The sequence below is a fragment of the Manacus vitellinus genome, unplaced genomic scaffold (genome assembly GCF_001715985.3).
Source record: "Manacus vitellinus isolate BGI_N305 unplaced genomic scaffold, ASM171598v3 scaffold_14_pilon, whole genome shotgun sequence".
Lineage (NCBI taxonomy): Eukaryota > Metazoa > Chordata > Aves > Passeriformes > Pipridae > Manacus > Manacus vitellinus.
Genome location: NW_021939063.1, coordinates 17,798,544 through 17,818,909, shown reverse-complemented (window position 1 = coordinate 17,818,909; position 20,366 = coordinate 17,798,544). Strand labels below are relative to the sequence as shown.

Here is a 20,366-nt window from a genome sequence, read left to right as displayed (position 1 = left end):
ATATTCTGTTTGTTCCCATATTTTTCTTGACCAAGAATGATCAGGTCACTTCACTGTGTCTTACTGTGACAAGCTGTTTAATGGTGATAATCCCATTTACTTTTTTTATAAAATCCTTTGATTATAAATACATTATCAAATCACTGTTAAAAAGTGGTGGGAGTTAGTATAATAAAGCCCATTCCACTTCCAGTGTAGCTGACAGTTTTGAGGAGTGGATTTAAACTGCTTACATTTGACATATGGAAAAGTTATCCAGGTTTAATTGCCTGTGTATTTCTGAAGTGAGTAAGAACCTATTCATTGCATATCCCTCATCCCTTGGCTTTTTTCTCCTTCTTGGTCTTCTGCCTCTGCTACTGCTGTGTTCTGATTCCAAAATGATTTTCCTTCAGTCTCCCTGTTTCACTGCTGTGGAATTATATTTGCACCACAAACTTTAGGAGATGTCCTGTTACTGAGGCTTCTGTAGGAACAATTTATCACACTGTGCTTTCAGGTGAGCTTGATACTCATTGTATTTAACCCCCAAGGGAATACTCTTACACAAATTACTTGCATGGAAGTCACTTTTATGGCATCTTAACAGTGAAAAAGTATATATTGGAGAAAAAAGGTCTCAAGAATTCATCTGTATTTTAGCTGTGTTATCCCCTGCAAATCCAGTGGAGATTTTCTAGTGGGTCTTATGAGTCTGAATGTTTTGATAAGAGAAGAGTTCTATTTGAATGAAAATGCTGGCAGCAATATATGGGGTTTTATTATATTTATTATAAGACTACATAAAATATTGTAATACAACAGGTTGTTTGCTTGGAAATCCCTCCTTGTGTCAATCTGTGTATTCAAAATGCTTAGTAAGGCTTCTGAGAGCTCTGCTCAGCAGAGCTGCAAAGGAAATCTGAAGTTGTTAAGAAATAGTCTAAAATTATTCATTTTAATAATTTAGGGTTCTTAGTCTCTCAAAACAGTAGTTTGGGAACTTAAAGATGTTCTACAAAGACAAAAGAACATTAAGCAAAGTGAAAGGGAATGAAGGAATCAAATGTTGAAAGTGCACAAGAAATGAAAACAAACCACCTAAAACAGGACATGGTGTGTAAAAACTCAGCCTGTTGGTGTCAGCATTCTTTACCAAACTTAGCTGATCACTAAGGCAGGGCTTCTGACTGTAGTTTACCAGGAAAAACATCCAAAGCAATCTTTTTCAGAAATCCATGTATCTTAGAATTGTTTCTTACAAGAAGTGTGTTATGTTTTGACTCGGTGCAGATCAAGCCCCGCTGAGGTCATGGTCTGTTTGAGTAAGAGAGAATTTTGAGATACAAGGGTGTGATTTGGTTTTTTCTAATCACAAATGTGAAACTTCAGAGCAAACAAAACTCAGCTTTTCAGACATGCTGTCTACAATATGCTGAAAGGAACGTTTGGAGGCCCTTCCCTGCTAAATGTGTGTGAGCAGGACGCTGTGTCTGTGGGCAGTGGGTGTTGGGATGAGTGGGAAATGCACAGGGAACCCTTCACTTCCAGAGTGAGGGCAGGAAAATTGCAGGGCAGTGGTTGATATGTGTCCTTTGAAGGTTTCTCAATGTGCAGTCGCCTCCAGCTTTTATGTGCCTTTAAGAAAAGCAGTCCCTGTATTAAAGCATTTCATCTGCTGTTCTCATCTGCTCTGAAGGAGAAGTGGTTCGAGAGCACACCTACAGGAGTGAAGAAAACACAGTGCTTTGGGGTTTTTTTTAATTCCTCACAGAACAGCCCAGAGAAAGTGGAAAGTAATTACGTGAAAAATAATGACTGGTCAGTCCCCATTTCCTACCACCAACCTACTCTTATGAGGAAGGGCTTAGAATCCAAGAAATATGAAAGATGGTAGCATTACTTTCAATTTTTATTGAAATTTTTCTTTAAAAAAAAAAATATCATCCACTTCTTATCAAAATTTTGGCTTCTTCAGAGAAAGAATATAATATTAAAATCTGGAGCCGGATATTACAAAAGGTTCTTTTCTATGAACTGAGACATTAGAGTCATCTTCAAGAGCCAGAACCCTTTTCTAGGGAAATAAATCTGTTTGTAAACATTTGCTCTTTATATCTGAAAAGAAATTCATATTGAATGTGTTCCTGAACCTCCTTTATCAACATTGTCTCTGAGTGGTGATTTATGACTGTCTAGAAGCATTCAAATAACTACTAACTGGATATTTTAAAGTTTTGAGAAAGTCTAGTTAGTCACCTAGATGGGCAACATGATCCTAATCCTATACAGTATAAAAAATCTAACAAACCAACTGTGGTACAAATGGATGGAACCTATCACTGTGAGTTGAAAAATAATTAAAAAAAAATAAAATATGCTTAGTTTAAATTAAAAAAATCCACATAGAAATTAATTATTCATTCCTATAACTCATGAGAATCTGTGTTTGAATACAGGAAGTTTTCAGGGTCATCTAAAACAAACAATTTAACTTTTTTTTTTTTTTTGCCTTGCAATTTCAGTTGGAAGAGAACTTATCACTGCAAAATGATTGGTAGGAAGTCCAGGAACTGTGTATGTTTTAAGAAATTTCCTTCTTGCATTGCTGGAATTTTCGTAGCTCCAGGACTTTTTTATCTGTATCATTTTTAAAACTGATGTTTAAAATATTTTAGAACGTTTTAAATGCAGTTAATCAAATAAGACAGGACCAAGTTGAGGGTTTAGCTATATTCCTCTTTTCTAAAAGTTGATCTTGTGGAAGGTGTTTTTGGGGGCACAGTTTGATCTGCTGGGGTTTAAACAGAAAACTTCTAATAGAAACAAAAGTTGATGACATAACCCTAAGCCTCTATTTTTACATTTAATGTTTTAATAATGAAACAATATGAAGAAAAACACTACTACTTTGCTTCAGTATATAATATACAGAATCTTATTTATAGTAGTAGAACTAAGCAGACCTTTAGTGGCAGAGAATAAATAAAGCCGTGTTTCTGGAGATGGGGGTTGCAGTGCAGAACTGGAGGGGGGTTATTTGCTCTTCTGTGGCTTAAGGACAACACTGCAATAGGATCTGATGCATGAAAACGAGTGTGGGGAGAGCTTTCTGGGGTTGATGTAGTTGTTTTCAAGGTGCACGTGTTCCAAACGGGAATCTTCATTGTCCTCCTCCTCCTCCTCCTCCCCCTCGCTGTTGTCACGATCGTGGTCCCCGGTGTGAGTCCTGCAGATGCGCTCGGGGGGCACCGTCCTGGGACACGGGGGAGGGATTAGGTTAGAATTATTCAAAATAACTCCCAATTTCATCATCTATTTTTGAGTTGCTCTTTATTTAGATATTTGAATATACTAACTTAATTTAGTAGATGAAATTTTCTCTATTATATATTTACGGATGACTTTTTAAAAAGTCATTCTTTTTAAAATTCTCTCCTTACATTGATTTCTTATTTATATCATATACTTTGTTTTCCTGAGGGAAGCACTGGCACGGTTGCTGAATGAAAACTTTCTCTGTATCCTCTGTCTGTCAATGCTTTGCTTTGCAAACAGCACAGAGGGACTGGAGAGCTCCATAGCTGGGCCTGGCTGGAACCTGCTCCTCCAGTCATTTTGGAATCCTTTGGGCTCTGCTCCAAGAGCACAAAAAGCTGGTGGTTGCTGTGCCTGTCAAAGTGTAGCTGCCCCAGGGGACGTGGCCCAAGCACTTTTACAGCTTAATTTCTTGGACAGAACTGTTGTGCCACATCTTTGTGGGCATTTTCAACAACTCTGAGGGAGGGTGAAGTCTCACTTTTATCATATTCAGAAATACTGCAGAGGAAAACTCAGGATTTAGGTCTTCCTTCAGAATATTTTAAAATAAATATTTACTTTAAAGTAGCAAATTCCTAAAGTAAAGGGTGTCTTCTGGCGTTTGTTTTAATGCCATTAGCCTAACAAAGAGCTTGCAAATTACCTTATTTTGTTGTTGTTCAGTCTCAGAAAACGCAGTTTTCTCATTTCATCGATTCCAAATGGCACAGCCTTAAGTTCATTGTGATCCAAAAACAGCTCCCTCAGGGAGTGATATGCTCCAAAAAACGACACGGGGTCTATGCCATCGTCGGTGAGTTTGTTAAAGGACAGGTAGAGATACTCCAGCCCCGGCTTCATGTGGCCAAACACGTAACCTGGGATTCTTTCTATCTGGTTTCCTATAAGTACCAAATGTAGTAAAGATTTTGGCAGGTAGGAGGGAACATGATACAATTTATTATAAGAGAGATCGATTGATTCCAAGTTCCTGCATTAAAAGAGAAAAAAAAAAAAGAAAAAGGGCTGAAAACAAGCATTGGTAATGCTTGATGGGATTACAAGGACACTGAATTTCCAAGGGAAATTTGTGTCTGTTCCTGGAACAGAATGCATTATATGGAACATGCTGATGTGTAATTACTCTGGGAATAGAAGGAATGGAAGTAATGAATTAACAGTCAAGCACAATGGTTTTGTTGATGGGAAGAGATCCTCAGTAATGAGCACAGAGGGGGCTGAATGGGGGAACCCCGAGGGACTGATTTGTGTTACACTGAAGAACACGTCATGAGCTTGGGACTTCAGTCAGCATCCCCTTAACGGGGAGTTTTCAACTTTGCTCTAAAGCCCATTGGAAATGGAATTGTTTTGTGAATGAATCATCCCCACAGTGCTTCACTTCCAGGGCTGAGAGATGCTGTCAGTAGTCCCAGCTTGGTTGTTCCCAGATTAAGGAATTTAAGTTCTGGGATCAGCTGACAGGGCTGCGGTGCCAGGTGAGGCCGGGCACCCTCTGGAGCTTAGAAATCATTTGCCAGGAGGATCAAAAGCAGCAGCATCTTTTACTCCTTACATTCTCATTACTTGCTCTGCTTATATTCTACTCACAGGTAGTGCATCATATTTACTATTATGGTTTTTAACCTAATGTCAAATAAGGCTAGGACAGTATTAAATTATTTTTAAATTGCCTGCCAAATTATCATATAATTCCATGGAGTATTATTTATAATTGATGTTCACTTTTTTAATGGATGGTCAGAAAAAATATTGACTTTTATGTTAACATGATACAGATTTGAGGTAAAATATCCTTTAATTTGACAGCCGACTGTATACCTTATACAATTAAGAAAAAGCAATTAAGACAAATTAGCTAAGGAAAACACACAAATCAAAGGATAATTACGACTCTAAGTTAAAAATAATGAAGTGCAAATATTTATTTCATTATCTGACTCACTAGTAACAGAGAAAAACAAAATAAATGTCTTTGAAATGATTGCTACTTACTCTTGGTTTATCCAGGCCAAAGGTGCTATCCTGTGCTCTTCTAATTTGTTGTGCTTTAGCCCAATGACATTGATGTTTCTCGTGTGGTTAAAGCAAATTTCTGACACTTCTTCAATTTGATTATTTTCAAGATACAACTCCTGTAAGTGCATTTGGGAAGAAAATTTGTCAGGTTAAAAAATATACTGGTTTTCCTGCTCCAAATTCAAAATATAGCTGTTACCTGCCCTCCACATTCCCTGGGATATCTACTGATTCCTGAATCTGAACCAGAGGCAGTTTGTAGCTGGAATGTGACCTTCAGGAACACAGTTTTTCAAAGCAATTGTTTCGTTTTCTCATTTGTGAGAATACAGGTTGCTTTGAAAGGTCAAATAGAAAAACAATTGTATCTTTTGGGGTCTTTTTGGTTTTTTGGGTTTTGCTTGGTGGTTTTTTTGGTCAGTTGGTTGAACTTTTTTGGTTGTTTTGTTTTCTTTTTACCTCGAGAGTGGCAGGAAGACCTTGTGGGATAATTCTGAATTTATTCCTTCCCAGTCGCAAATAACAAAGACTTTTCAAAGGATAAAAGGCCAAAGGACTGACATTTGCTTCACTGAGTTTATTTCCTTCTAATTCCAGAGTGACCAAGTTCTTTAAACCTGAGGAGAAAAAGTGGGAATTCCTGTTAGTTAATACCATCTCATGGCTTGTTAAAATGCACATTTGTAACGTAAAAGTGTTAAACACCACTCAGAGGAGTTCACAGCAATTCATGAAAAATGTGGTGAAGGGATTTCATTATCTCATAATCACAGAATTATATTGTTTATAACTTTGTAGAGCTTTGGAGATCGAGCACAGCTCTATTTATAGTTTCCTCTCCCGGCTGGGATGGAAAGGGCGGCAGCTGCAGCCCTTGGATAGTGCTCCCGTTTTTCCTGGTTGTGCAGCTGATGTCCAGGGCCCTGTGTGGGTGCTGACCTTTGTGCAGCTGCCCAGGGATCCCCAGGGATCCCCCCGGGGCTCCAGCCACCGATGGGACAACGGGAATGTTCTCTTCCCTCGGGCTCATGTGCTGAGAGCCCCTGTGGATTATCCCGTTCCTCCTCCTCGGCATCCAAGGGAGAATCAGTGGGGATCAGGGCGTGTTACCAGGACAGATTATTTCAGAATAAAAAGTTTCTCAGCCACAAATAAGCCAAATCACTTCCTTTCCACAGAAGGCTTGTATTGCTCCTCCTGACAGCACAGTTTGGGGATTTTAAACTAAAAGGCTCCTGCAGCCCTTGGCCCAAGTTTTCTTAGTCTTTAGGTTGCTCCAGAGTGAGCTGTGGCACTAAACTGATCCAGTTTAGATGGGACCCTGTTGGCAGGAGATCAAAGGATAAAAAAGTCCATCAAATTATGACATGCATAGTCCCCTTTCTTTTTTCTTTCTTTCTTTTTTTTTTTCTATCAACCCACATTTAACTTGGCTTAGAATGATCATGGTTAACTCCAATTATATTCTACTTGATTTTTCACACATATCAAATTCCGTTCACTTTAATGCAATTTAAAATAATTAATGTATTTTCACCACACATGAAGCCATCAGGTCACAGATCAGGAGAGTAGGTATCTTCAACATATTTCAAATCCATCTCTACTTAGTAACCTTAAATATAAACTTCTCTGGGAGAGGAGCAGTTGCATAAGAAGGGAAAATGTAATTTTAAAAAAACTTCACCATGTAAATGTTTCGGCTTTTGTTGCCTTTTGAAACCAGGGCACACAAAGCCAACAATTACTTTTCTGCCTTTATCAAACCAGATGCATTTGGTTGAACACTCTCCTTTTCAAATTCATTTTAAGCTTTTCACATGATCACTATTAGTTTTCTAAATACCTTTTAAGCCATCTTCATCAATGGCATGAAGGTGGTTGTCATTTATTTTTATTTCTTCCAAAGTTGATGGCAGTTCAGAGGGAATATGGACCAGCAGATTTCCGTCCAAATACAAACGTTTTAGCTTTTTCAGGATCTTAATCATAGGGATGAAGAAGAAAACTTAGATTATCCAAGTGTAAAATATATAGTTAAATATACAGTGTAATCATAGTTAGGTTTTTCTTACACGTGTTTTTTTGAAGATTTTCAGCAGCAATGCACTAGTATCCAGAGTCTAATTAATTGGTTTCTTTCTGCTAAATATATATAAATGTGCCAGTTAATGCCATGTGTAACTGGAAGGGTTTGACTGAGCACATCAGCTCCCACAGCCATCCAACATCACAGTTTGCATCATTGCTGCTCCCTGTGAATCCTGCAGGCATTGCCTCACTACAGCACACAGCATTTAGGGGTTCAAAATACAAACATATATAAATAATGTGTTTATACTCTTCATTTGTGGGCAAATCGATGCTTTTCTGTCAGTCAGTAAATTTACTCAGGCAGAAGGACAGCAACTCTTTCAGTGACTGAGGATTTTTATGACTGAAACCAGCTTAAAAAACTGGTATGAAAAATTATCCCAGCTTCCTTGTGATAAATGCACAGCAGTGTCATGCAGTGGGGGCATTTCTTGAAGAGAAGGTGGGGGTTTAGCACTGGGTCCAGCAAAGCCTTTTTTTCCTCCAGTTGGGTGTGAACTGCCTGGTGTGATAAAAGCCTCACTAAAATTTATTTCACACTCGAGACACCTTCTTGGTCTGTCTTTGGCATCCTCTTTGATTTCACAGGAACTGAAGCCCTTTGAAATCAGCCCAGTCTGTCCCTGTTACATGGAAGGAGGTGTTGGACACAGTCCTGCAAGAAGGTTGATTGCACGTGGCAATGCCTGAAATCCACACCTGAATTACCAGCTGTACTTACCTGCTTTGGGAGAAATTATTACAGGGTTATTCTGCCTTCAAGTGAGGAATATGTAGGTGCACTTGAATATCCTGTAGTCACTTAAATTCCCTTAGCAAGGAAAAGTCTGAATATTGAAAGGCTTTGGACTATTTAATGAGAAAGCTGTTCTTTTAATAAGCAGCTGTGCTTGAAAGTTTCTCCTTAATGTAATGAGAAAGAGGATACATAAATTTACAAGTGTTGAACCTGAGTAATCCGGGTGTGTTCAGTGGAATTTGAGCCCTTCAGTGCTGAAATCTCGCAATTGCAATTGATGCAATATCAAAAAATTGTCTATCTTGTTTAACATTTAATACTTGGTGAATGTAATTTATAAATTCCTAGATATTCTTGATTATGATGAGAAATTTATTGGAGTAGCCAGGTTTAACTATATTGTAATTATAGAATGGTTACTTGTAAGAGGTGCAAACTGGTTTGGATCCATAAACTGAAAAGCAGGAAAAAACATTCCTTTAAAGCAGTAATTAGTGAGAGGATGGTAGAAGAGTTAAGCTTTCTTACTTTGAATGCTTTTGGACCTATGCCAGGAGAGGTAATATTATTTTTACTCAGATCAATCCATTCCAGGTTAGGTATCCCGTTGAATGCTTCATCTGAGATAGTGGTGATGCTGTTTCCTAGGACAGAATTCAGGAAAAAGGTTTGAGTTATGAAATACAGTCTGCATCTGAATTGTGTAGTGTTGTACATGGAAAATATGTTACAGAAATAGTTGTGTACAGTAATCATGTGGAGATATGTTCATAAAACATTAGTAAGCAAATTTGGCAATTTTAATTTATTGTTTTGGAGGCTTAGCTGTAAAATTCAATCCAATACATTTTTATGATAAGGAGCAAAAAAGTATTACAGTTCTGTTGACTGCATTTGCATATGAATAATGTTATGGAAGTCATGCAAAGTAGACCCATTAGTTACCTGTAAGGTCTAAACTTGTGAGATCTGGATCTGAGATTGGTGGTATTTGTGTAAGTTTGGCATTAATGCAGCTTACTGTGGTGTCTGAGGTGGAACATCCAGATGGCAAAGGAGGAACTTCCACGGGTGGAACAGGAATTGGGAAACGAGATGGAATTCGGAAAGGACCATCATCTTCCTCCCTGTCAGAATGCAGTTCTTCTTCTGCAGCTCCTGTTCTCGTGCTGGGCCTCTTCCCCCTGCCATGGCCTCTGTGCTTCTGGCGATTTCTTTTGCCTTTCCTTTTCCTTTTCTTTTCGCCCTTTCTATGACCCTCCTTAACCTCTGTCACTTCTGTTTGGAGCAGTTCATCCTTTCCAGTCTGAGTCCTTGCTGATGGCAAGACATTGGTGATATCAAGGTCACTGGGTTCTGGGGAGTCTCCAGACAACTCACTTATGTCATCCAGTGAAATAATACTTGAATTCAAAGAGGAGCCTGAGCAGAGCCATGAGAACATAAAAAACCAAACCAAAACAACACAAAAGAGTCTGGTAAGAAACTAAAATTGTAGTGAACATTATGTCCCACATATAGTAAATATATAATGGCTATAGAATAGTATTCCTCTTAGAATATGGTTTGAATGAATGAAAATAATGTCTTAGATTGCTGCTTGACAAAAGAGAAATACTTTACTGAGAAATGGTTGAGCACTACAGAACAGTTTGTGCACAGGTGTGATTTATGGTAGCTCCAGAAAGAAGGTGGGAAAATTATTATAGCCTTCATTAGCTTTCTTTCTGACTTAATATTAGTTAGTTTTTTGTGTTGAGGGAGCAGGAGGTAATTTGGATAAAATTCACAAAGGTTAAGGCTTGTTCTCTGCAAGGGACTGTCAGGTGAGGAGTTGGCTGTGGGTGGGGATCTCACCAGGGAGGTGCATTAACTCCATTACCAAAATGCAGTTTTTACTTGCATAATGGGGCAATTCTAATAAAAGGAGTTTAATTGTTTCAATCAGCATGACTTCTAGTTCTACAGTTAATTCCTGTGGTGTCTCATCTCAGAGTATTTCAGTGTCACATGCACACGCACACAAGGCTAAATAACATTATTATGGTAAGAGCAGGTTGAGCTCAGTACTTTGCAGACATAAGATACTGGGGGTGGGGGGAGGAAATCACATTTCATCTTCATCTCCTCCATTCCTTTTCTTTTCAAAAGTACTAATTTTATTTAGATGTTGTTAGAGAAGCAAGATCTGTTGCTCCTCTTGTGAGTTAACTTTCTTATCTTGATTTATGTCAAATAGCTGCACGTTTTTACACTCCTGGCAAAGATCCACCAGTCTGTGTGTCTAATACATTACCAATGGCCAGTAGTTACTGACTGATGTGTTCCATACCAGTATCAGAGCACACTGGGCAGCATTCCCCCTCGGGTGTGACGGTGTGGGGACATTCCAAGGGGTGGCACATGGTTGTGTCACAGATCACCTCTCCCTGGGAGCAGAGGCAGGTGAGGCAGGGCCTGGGAGACCAGACGGCCTTGTCGAACATGATCATCCCGTTGGCTGAGCACTGCCCCTTCTTCCCTGGGGACAGAACATGGAGAACTGGGGTCAAACAGCTCCAGCTGAAAGCAAACCAACAGTGTGCATTTAAAACTGTGGAAAGAAGCACTGCTACTGAGGGGCTTTGGCATGGCAGTTCCTCTTTCCTCTCCACCCCTAGCAGAAATCACAGATCTCAATGGAAGTTGTGCACAGATACAGTTGAGAAAGAAGCAAGTTTTCCTTGTAGTTAAAATAAGTCATGCAGAACTTGAATGTTTTTACAGACCTCTTTCTGTTTCTCTGTTGTTCACTAGACATTTTTTCTAATACCTTGCACATTAAATAAGATAGTTTTGTTAAGGCTCTGTGGAACCAGGAAAGTAACAATATTTAAGTTATAGTGACTCTTCAAGTCAAGTCCATTCTGTGGTGACTGGTGGGATGGCAAACATCTCCCCTTCCCTGTAATTTCCTTTATCTGAAAAAACCCTCTTTACTAGGAAAGTAGCAAGCTAAAATAACTTGTGCTAATAAACACTGCCTCCAAAGTTTCTGGGCATTAATCTACAAAAAAAAAGAGATTTCCCCAGGTTACAAGTTGAAATTTTCTGAAAGAAACGTAGGTTCCTTTTGTGAGCTCTACCCAGATATTCAGTAGGCAAGACATTTGGAGGTGTAAAGACCTGGGAAGGAAACTAATCCAAGTCCCTTTCCTTCCAGTGGTGGAGTTTACCCAGCAAAGGTTTCCCTGGGCAGTTCTCACCCACACTCCAGGATAAACATTGCACTTTAGCATAATACTTTTCTTTTTGGTCTTTTGAGAAAAGGAAAGCCAAGGCTGAGATTCTTCATCCCATGCAGACCTTCCTATTTTTGAGTGCACCTCTAAATGTGATGAGAATCTGAACTCCCTGCCTACCTTCCTTTTCCTCTGTAGTTAACCTGAGAATGCATTGCTGAAGTGTTGTTTCAAGCTGAAAAACCATTTCTAAGTTACTTTTTACTTCCCTGCATATAAAGAAAAAAAAAGTCCTCTTTTCCTATTCAGTTTGACTTTCTCCTTCTGATGGAGGCTGTATAATGCAGTGGCAAAACCTTCTCTCATCTGAATTTGCATGCCAAGTGTATCATTTGTGATACACTAATTGCCTTTGGAGGGGTTGTTTGCAGGGTTTGTTTTCCCACACTCCACCCTGGTCCTCAATTTTAAGAAGAGTACTCAGGATAGCCTCAAAATGTCCTTGAAAGATTATTGTAAATATTAGGTTTGAAGTGTCTGTGGAATTAATATTTGTCTCAAAATGAGGCATTTTGCAAAGTCCTTCAAGGCAGTCGTACTGTCACCTTCATAACAGAGGTCTTCTTCTGCCCTTCTATTTAAAGACCATTGGATATGAACCTGTTTATAGAACAAAAATTAATTATCAGAATTATCCAGTTTGGATGTTCCTCAATATTTTGTATATTTTTAAAAATGCTTTGATTTAAGTTACTCTCAGGATGGAAAAAGCGAGAAATTAACGTTTTGAACAGTTGCATCTTGTTTTTTTCAGGGGTCTGGGGTATCTGTGCCTCATTTCAGCCACATAAAGTTGTGCTCTAATCTACTGAAACCACGTTAAGTGGAGGAGGAGAGGCCCAAGCCAAATGTTAGTTGGCTCTAAGTCCCTTGTCACTCTACCCAGGTATCTGTAATCCAGCTGTTTGCTGGATCCTGACTTCTGGTTTTTATGTGCTTGCCAGGAAGCCACAATATTTCTTTTCAATAATCTCCAAAGGAAACACAAAAAGAATGCTGCACTTTCTCATGTTAAACAATAAAACATCAGCTGTTCCAGAGGAGCGTGATCTGGCTCGAGGAGGAAATTCTTCTGTGCTTCCTAAAATTCTTTAGGTTGTTTTAGCTGCTAGACTGCATCTGAAGTTGGTGCAAATCTGTCTGAATAAGCATAAAGATATGAGTTATCGGGCTTGGCCTCTGCAGGCTTCTGTAACAATTTATCTTGTTTTCTGTGGACATGGGAGTTACTTTATCTGGCAGGACACGGGTGTGCTCAAAGAGGGACCTTGTGGTGCATTGCAGAACTGCTCTCTGGCATTGTGGAATTCACATAAAACTCTTGTGGGACACAATAAAGGCTGGGCTGAGATGCTCCTTAAATATCCTGGCCCCTGAGGATCTTCACAGGATGGTACAGGGAGAGGTGGGGATCAAGAGGTATTAGAAATAGTGCAGCAGTGAACATCCTATTCTGCTCTGCTTAATGGACAGGCTGCAAAGGACAAACAACTGCAAATGTTGTGGTGAACTGTTTGATTTAATTTAAATACTCACGTGATTTTTACCTGGAGGAAGGAGATATGTCTGGTTACTGTAAAACCTTCATTTAACTGTTAATTTTCATTCTGCATAAATCTGTAATTTTTTATTTTTTTTTTCTGTTTAGGCTACTAAAAGCAAAACAAGTAGCTAGGATAGTTGAAATTGAGGTTTGGATTGCATTTTCTTCTATTCTGGAGCATGATTAATAATAGTGTTCTATTATTTAATAGGCTCTGTTTTTTCCAAATCTGACATGAACTTGAAAAAATTTTGAACTTTTAAAAGCTAGACTAAAAAATACTTTGTGGTTCAAGCCTTTGGCAGATGTGCACAGGACTTTTAACCTTTGGAAATATGGTGTAAATTCAGTGTGAAGTTCCAAATAAAATGAGTTCAGTGGTTTTAGCTCAGCTTTTGGATGCAAATCCAGATAGAGAGAAACAAGTGGGGTGGGGAGGGGGAAGAGCTGTGCATTATTTCAGCATGACTGATGGTCCTGACAGAGACACTGGAATATCTTACATGGAGTGTGTGCTACTTATGTGGTATTTTCCTCTATTTAATTTTAAAAATATTTTTAAATGAAAGGTTTGACGTTAGTAATATGTATAATATTGTAATACACATTGGAAATGCCATAGTCAGGAGTTTTGCTAGTTTGGCCATTAAAATCCCTGACTTTAAAGGGCTTTATTTCAAACAGTTCAGCCATTCTGAAAGTGAGGACTCACAACAAATAGTAATTATTAAGAAAATGCAGCTAAAATGTGTTTGGCCATTTGAGAACTGTTAACCTGGTGGACATGCCTCTTGTGAGACACACTGAAAGGCTTAATTTTGTGCTTATAAAATAGGTTATTATCACTTTATGCAGATTAGTGGTTATCAGGACACTGTACTTCTTTTCCATAAAGTTCATTAAATTGCATATGATGATTTCACTTATTGTGTGATCTCCTGGTGCTGGAATGGAAGTATCCATGTCTTTATCTTTATTAGCTGTAGAGTGGACACAGCCTCGTATTGAGTCCTCACAAAATCCCATTGTCTTTCTTTTCCTCAACCCTCAAACTTCCTTCTATGAAAAGAAGTGTTGAACATCTCAGTAATTTTCAACTGGTTTATAACTGTGGTTTCAAAATTGGGAAGTACTGATAGTGGTGTTCAGAAGTTGTTATTTTCAGAAGGGATCACTAGTTGTTAAACTTAATTTCCTGCTTTGTGAGTCATAATTTCCCATTTGTGACGTTGAACATAAAATCACAACATCCTAGAGCAAGAGTTCTGACTTTTTTGTTGCACTAAAAACCAAAGAGACACTTAACAACTATCAGTTCTCAATCCCTGACTAGTCTTGTATTCTTTGAGGAGATTTAGAGAGGCCTGACACAATGACCAAGACAGGTTTCAGTAAAGATCAGTGAAATTATACTTTCTGCCTGTTTGTTTTTTAAGGCATCAAATCCTCTTCCCTACCTCTCCTTCAAAAACCATAAAATATATATTAGTGCAGCAATGTGAGAACCTCTAGATCACCAAAATGGCAAGTTTTGTATAAATCATACTGTTGAACTTCTCTTAAGTAAATCTGGGTTTTCAATACAGATGGAGCATGAGTGATCTTGTGTTGAATGACTGGGGTTTTTCTCTCAGCTCAGTTTTCTAATGCAGGTTTCATATTGCAACTCTTGCTGTGTGTTATTATTTACAGAGTAAAGAATTACTCTTGAAATATTGCATGTAGACGTGGTTTGAGTGCTGCCTATCAAAAATACGACAACAAAAAATAATAGAACTTAAATTCATTTTAATTAACACTGGTGTTATTGGTATTAATTCCTCCGTGAAATGTCAATTGACTTAGGAGATATGTCAAGCAATAAATTCTTCAAAATTACACATTTGAAATTATGAAAATATCCCAACAATTTTTTTATTAGTTAAGATCAAACGATAATGCAAAAAAATTGTGGAAAATATTAGTTACCTGGCAAAGCAGGATTTGTGCCAAACCACAAAATTACTGTGAAAGGCCACAGCTCTTTAAAGAATTTCTATGTTTCATTTAAAATCAAGAGAAAAATGAGCCCACCCTGGGCAGCAGAGGGGCTTTGCTCTTACCTGGCAGGACACTGTAACTGGACTCGTGTTCCCCCAACCCTACGAGGGAGTCGAACACGCCCATGACGCTGTCGTCGATGTTGATGAGGGGGATCCCGGGCACGGGGAGCTCCATCCTGGGCTGCCTCGGGATCCTGTGCCCTGCCAGGGAGCCCCTTCCCAGGCCTGGGGGGTGCATCCTCCTGCTGTGCCTCCCGGGGAGGGCTCTGCCTTCACCGGGACAAAAATCAACCCCCAGGGAGAGGAGCAGGAAAGAACAGAGCAGTGCTGTCACCTGCATGGCCTCGGGTGTCCCAGAGAGTGTCCTGGAGCGGGGAAAAAGAGGAAAATTAGATACCTGCAGAGCTGGCAGGACGTGGCAATCATAGGGCACTTCTCAGAGCAGGTGGAGCAATGCATGGGAGGTATAACCAGGCTTCCCCTTGGGAAGAAATTGCCCTGTGAAGTAACTAACCCGAATTTAGTGGTTCTCTGCCCTCACGGGCAATAGTCAAACTCAAATAGGTGCTGGCTTTGGGGTTGCATATGAAGAGGTGGTTTGGATTTGCAGGGCCAGCAGGCGTTTGCAATTCCATAATTGTTACTGCTCCCAGCAATGGAGCTCTTGGGGATTCTGTGAGGTGTTCCTTCCCTTTTTTTGATTGCTAATATTTCTTCCAGATCATTGTAACTTCTGAATATGGGAATGGCAAACTAACAGAAAAATGCCATATTTACTTCTGATGTGGTGCCCCAAATGCTTTTGGTTTAGCATTTCTGTGTAAGGGATTTTTCATCACAGATGAAGAGATACCTTCCGTTTCTGGCCATCCTCTTCTCCAACAGGATCTGTTTGGTCCTGCAGAGGAGGCCTTTGGGAAGTTTGGTCACAATAGTGCTATTTCCCCGTTGTATTAAGCACAGGCAATCTAAAAAGGTTGATCTATAATGGGTTGTGCTCTGCATTTACTTTTTAAGCAAATCAAAACAATTGTGTATCTTGAGCCTTCTTATGCTCGTGACAGAAAAATTGCATTGACTGTCACCAATAGGTGGCATTCCAAAACAGAGCAGCCAGGATTCAGGAGTGTGCAGAGGAAGCACATCCAGCAGGGGATTTGCTGCACCAGTGTGGAAATAGGGCCCTGCATATCCAAGGTTATCAATGATTTGTCAAAGCTCTGTTGCACCATTCTTCCATAAAGGAAATGCTCTTGGCCTGTGGCCTGTTTTAACTGAGACAGCAGAGGCAGAAAACACTTGTGTTCTTGTGGTGAGAGAATTAGAGAAGAACCTGAGATTTGGAGCACTTCATCTTTGTGACCAAGACAAGGCTTAGAGCATGTCCATGGTTCTTCTCTAAGGAAGCCTTGAGGGGATTAAAAAATGCTTTTTCCTGATGTTCATCAGTCTGGCTTTATATGTCGACTTTATATTTTATAAATGCAAGATAGTTTCATTTCAGGAGCTGGAACTGTGGTTTTGCCTGCATCAGATTTTGTTAAAAAGCTTGTTCATCTTGGTATTTATATAACAGATCAAATTTTTAGTACAACTTTTGGTTTATGCCTAGCTGTTCTTTAACATAAAGACACACAATTGACTGCATATTTTTCATGCTTTCCACGGGATAATTCTCATATTCTTTTTATTCTCACATTTTAAAATGGGAAGTTGGGGGAAATAAGCTGAAGACAGTATGCATTTTACTTCTTTTTAATATTGTAGTTTCTGTGCTCAACTATTTTAGCTTGAAAATGTTATAGCAGATCTAGATATTAATTTGCAGAATTTGAAGTTAATGTTTTTGTTTCCATATAAAGGGGATTTGAAATGCAAATGTCTCACACAAATCCTCTCAGCATCTCATGTAAGGACAAGGTTCTGAAATGAATCCAGGCTTCAGTTTGCTGCTTGCTACCCATCAGAAATCAGTCATTCCAAAATGCCAGATAGACTCTATACTGGGCTTTTATTTACAGAAATCACTGTTAATTAACGTATCAAATAGATGCAGGAGCTTGTGCTCTGCATTGAAAATGCCTGTTCTTGTTCAGAAAGTGCTTATTTCTGAGCACCTCAGGACAAATGACCTCATGCTTTGGTTTCTGACTTACTTGGTAATGACGGGCTATAAAATTACCCAGTAAACTTGTGTTCCACAGCTTTGGCTGACACACACAAAGAGCCCTCGGGGAAAAGGGAATGTAAAAAGAAAAGTCTTGGACATGTGTGTTCAGTCTGTCGAGTTACTGACATCTTAATTATGGGCACATTTTTCTAGGATACTTTATAATCACACTGCAGTTACAATGCTGCTACATTACAATTGGGCTTTTTTAACATTTAACCATTTCTTCCTGTCACCAGAGGCACATAATGGCATGCCTGAAGTACTTTCCCATTTTCCATGTATTTTTAGAAGTCAGGAATAATATAGGGTGAATTACATTATATTTACTGTACAAAAGATGTTTCACTATGAACTTCAATAAAAGGTAAAATTCTGTAGTAAATCAAATTATCTTAAAGTGACACATCTTCTTATAAAATACTTTATAACTACGAGTAAAAAAACCTCAAAAACAAAATAACAGAAAATACATACCATACCCTCCCAAGTAATATGTCTTTATAAACTAATCCTGTTCATATATGTGAGTTTATATGCTGTATTTTCACACCAATTTAACTCTTCAGTACTGAAAGCTTAATATTGCTCCTTTCAGCCAAATGGAGTTCTTTGCATGCAAAACACTGGGCTACTGAGTTTCTTTCTTTGGCTTATTTAACAAGTGTTGTCTCACATTTTAAGGCCCAAATTGTGAAAGCCTTAAGGGCACTGGGCCTTTCCTGGCCATGACTGGGATCCTCGGGTCATCTCTCAGGAATTTATATTTAGTACACGGCCAGCCAACTTTTGATTTGGGGAAAAGTCAGCCTATTCAACTTAGGATTTTTGTAATAAAGGATTACATAGTAAAATAAAATTACAGGTAGCCAGTATAATGAATTTATGATATGTTTGTGTTGCCAGATACTCTCAACATGGCTGCATTGCTATACTTTTTTTAATTTTACCCCAAATGTTTAATCAGACACAGTATGTGAAGGCATCTTTATTATCTTTTTTACCATGTGTTCAGTAGTTTGTAGCTTTCAAAATGTTTATCTTCAGTAAGTTCAGCTGTTCTGTTAATGGAAATAGTTAATTTCTAAAGGAGAGACCCTTTAGAAATCCCAGAGTATCAGAATTTATTAAATAATCCATTTTTATCTACTCAGTCTAAATTCAAACATGTTTCTAAGATGTCAGCATTATTTCTCATGCCACACAGGGGTTAAAGTGCTTTACCAAGATATTTCACATACTCTTTAAATTTATTGCACAGAAATGAGTTACATTTAGCCAAAAACTAATCTCACTCTCCATTAAAGTTGGATGTGCGTGGCAAACATTAACCCAGAACAAGCAGATCAACGGGTACTGCACACTACACCCAGAAAAGCATTTCTGCCCAGTATAGCTAAACACAGCTCACGTTATTTCACACATATTTGCAAAGTTAACATGAAGTTTAAGCCATTCAACACCATGCTTTAAGCAGTAATTTAAAATGGAAAACATTTTACCTTGTAATCTAACCTAACAGCAGATTCTGCTTGCTGTCATTTAGTCTCCCGCTGCAACTGAGACAGAACCACAGTGATATCTTTAAAACAAACAGAGAAACGGTTGGGGTTGTTGAAACATGCGGGACGATTCCTTTAGTTAGGTGTGGAATAGCTCCTTCCCCTGGGGGCAAACGCTGCTCCAGGTTCTGTGTGCGGAGGATCAGCTCGTGCCGGTGCTCGGAGCACTCAAAGCTCACTCCAGGCAAAGGAAAAGCAGCACAATGTGCTCGGTCCGGAGGCTGACAAGGCACAGCTGGGAATCCTCTGCCAGCACTTACAGTTGCATAAGGAACAGGAAAGTGGAGTGTTTTCAAAAGAAACAAACAAAAAAAAAATGTGTATTTTAAATTCTGTTCTGGTTTATGGATTTAGAAGTTTAGTTTCCTAGTGGTATGGCTTTAATGTAGATTTACTTAAAAGAATAAGCTATAATGCAGATTGGCAAACGTAGCCTTAACATAAAGACATTTATTAAAGTTAGAACTTTTTTCTTCAATTCATATTTTCTTAATCCACTCCTACCCTTCAAGCCTGTAATCTGTAAGCAGCAAACCTTTTTGTTGAAGTTTTAGCATGGAAAATGTTTCTTTTGTCCACTTACAGCAATGATTTCACCGTAAGTTGTAGCTTATGGATGGAAAATAAAACAACCGAAGCACTTTCCCTTCATTTTTTTTTCCTTTGTGAGGCTAATTACATCCTGAAACATGATCCTGAAGCACAGCTCTGCAGAGCTGCAGTGAAGTTAGGAATCCAAGTAGGAGAAATGAGCGTGAGGGAAGGGAGGGGAGTGATGGTGAGGGAAGGGAGGGAGTGATGGTACGTTACCACAAGTCCTTGGTGTGCCAGCAGAGCCTTCTCCTGCATCCCCAGATATCACATCTGCAGTGTCCAGGTGGGATGAGTGTGGTGGTGGGTCTGCTGAGCTTCAGAAATGACAAATCTACCTGGGAGGCAGAGTTGTCTGAGCTCTTCTGACATTAAAAATTTGTCGTTTGGTTGAACTCACACTGAGGAATATTTAGACAGATAGTCATGGACTGGTATAACCATTGAGTTGACCATAATTGTTGGCAGTATGTGGTGGAAAGATACTGGGAAAACACATTGTCTCTTAAAATAGTCATTCACTTCCTACTGTGCTCTGCTGTGCAAAGGCAAAAGAAGGAATATTAAACTTTTGTACTTGATCTGGAGCTGTTTAAAAGGAATGGAGACAGTCACACTTAACAAATGGAGATGGCATCTGAAATGAGGGCACGGCTCAGGACCTGTGCTGAAAGCATTGGGCTGTAAAGGGAGAGTTGAACAGTTCTTTGAAAACAAGTGTGGGAAAGAGCAGCAAATTAGATCACCTTGTCAGGGTTGTGCATGTCAGGTGAAAGACTTTATGTGTTTAAATGATGGTGTATTTATTAGAGATAAAAGTGGCGCCATTCACTTCAGTGTATATTTAAATGCAGCTTCTTATGCTTCTGATGCCTTTGTGCATGTGAAGCTCTGGTTCAGTGCATCTGCTTTGGATGTGGCATCTCTGACCATGAATTCTAGTAGATCCTTGAAGCTGGATTTCTTAGCTTATGTCATCTCTGTAATTTTTGAAAGGTCAATGTCTTTCAGCAGCTTTCCAGAGC

General features: G+C 39.0%; 2 protein-coding genes across 2 annotated transcripts in view; one reads left to right on the top strand and one right to left on the bottom strand.

Moving 5' to 3' along the window:
- The window catches only part of CENPP (centromere protein P), a 124,996-nt gene that overhangs the window by 80,595 nt on the left and 24,035 nt on the right, over positions 1 to 20,366 (top strand). The gene's annotated exons all lie outside the window — the stretch shown is intronic.
- ECM2 (extracellular matrix protein 2) lies at positions 762 to 18,845 on the bottom strand. Its single transcript, XM_008923986.3, has 10 exons — positions 18,691 to 18,845; positions 15,079 to 15,383; positions 10,485 to 10,673; positions 9,098 to 9,574; positions 8,681 to 8,796; positions 7,166 to 7,301; positions 5,779 to 5,936; positions 5,296 to 5,435; positions 3,944 to 4,270; positions 762 to 3,235 (listed from the first exon to the last, which is right to left on the bottom strand). The coding sequence occupies exons 2-10, from the start codon at positions 15,356 to 15,358 to the stop codon at positions 3,016 to 3,018; spliced, it is 2,043 nt and encodes a 680-aa protein (XP_008922234.3). The 5' UTR covers positions 15,359 to 15,383; positions 18,691 to 18,845; the 3' UTR covers positions 762 to 3,015.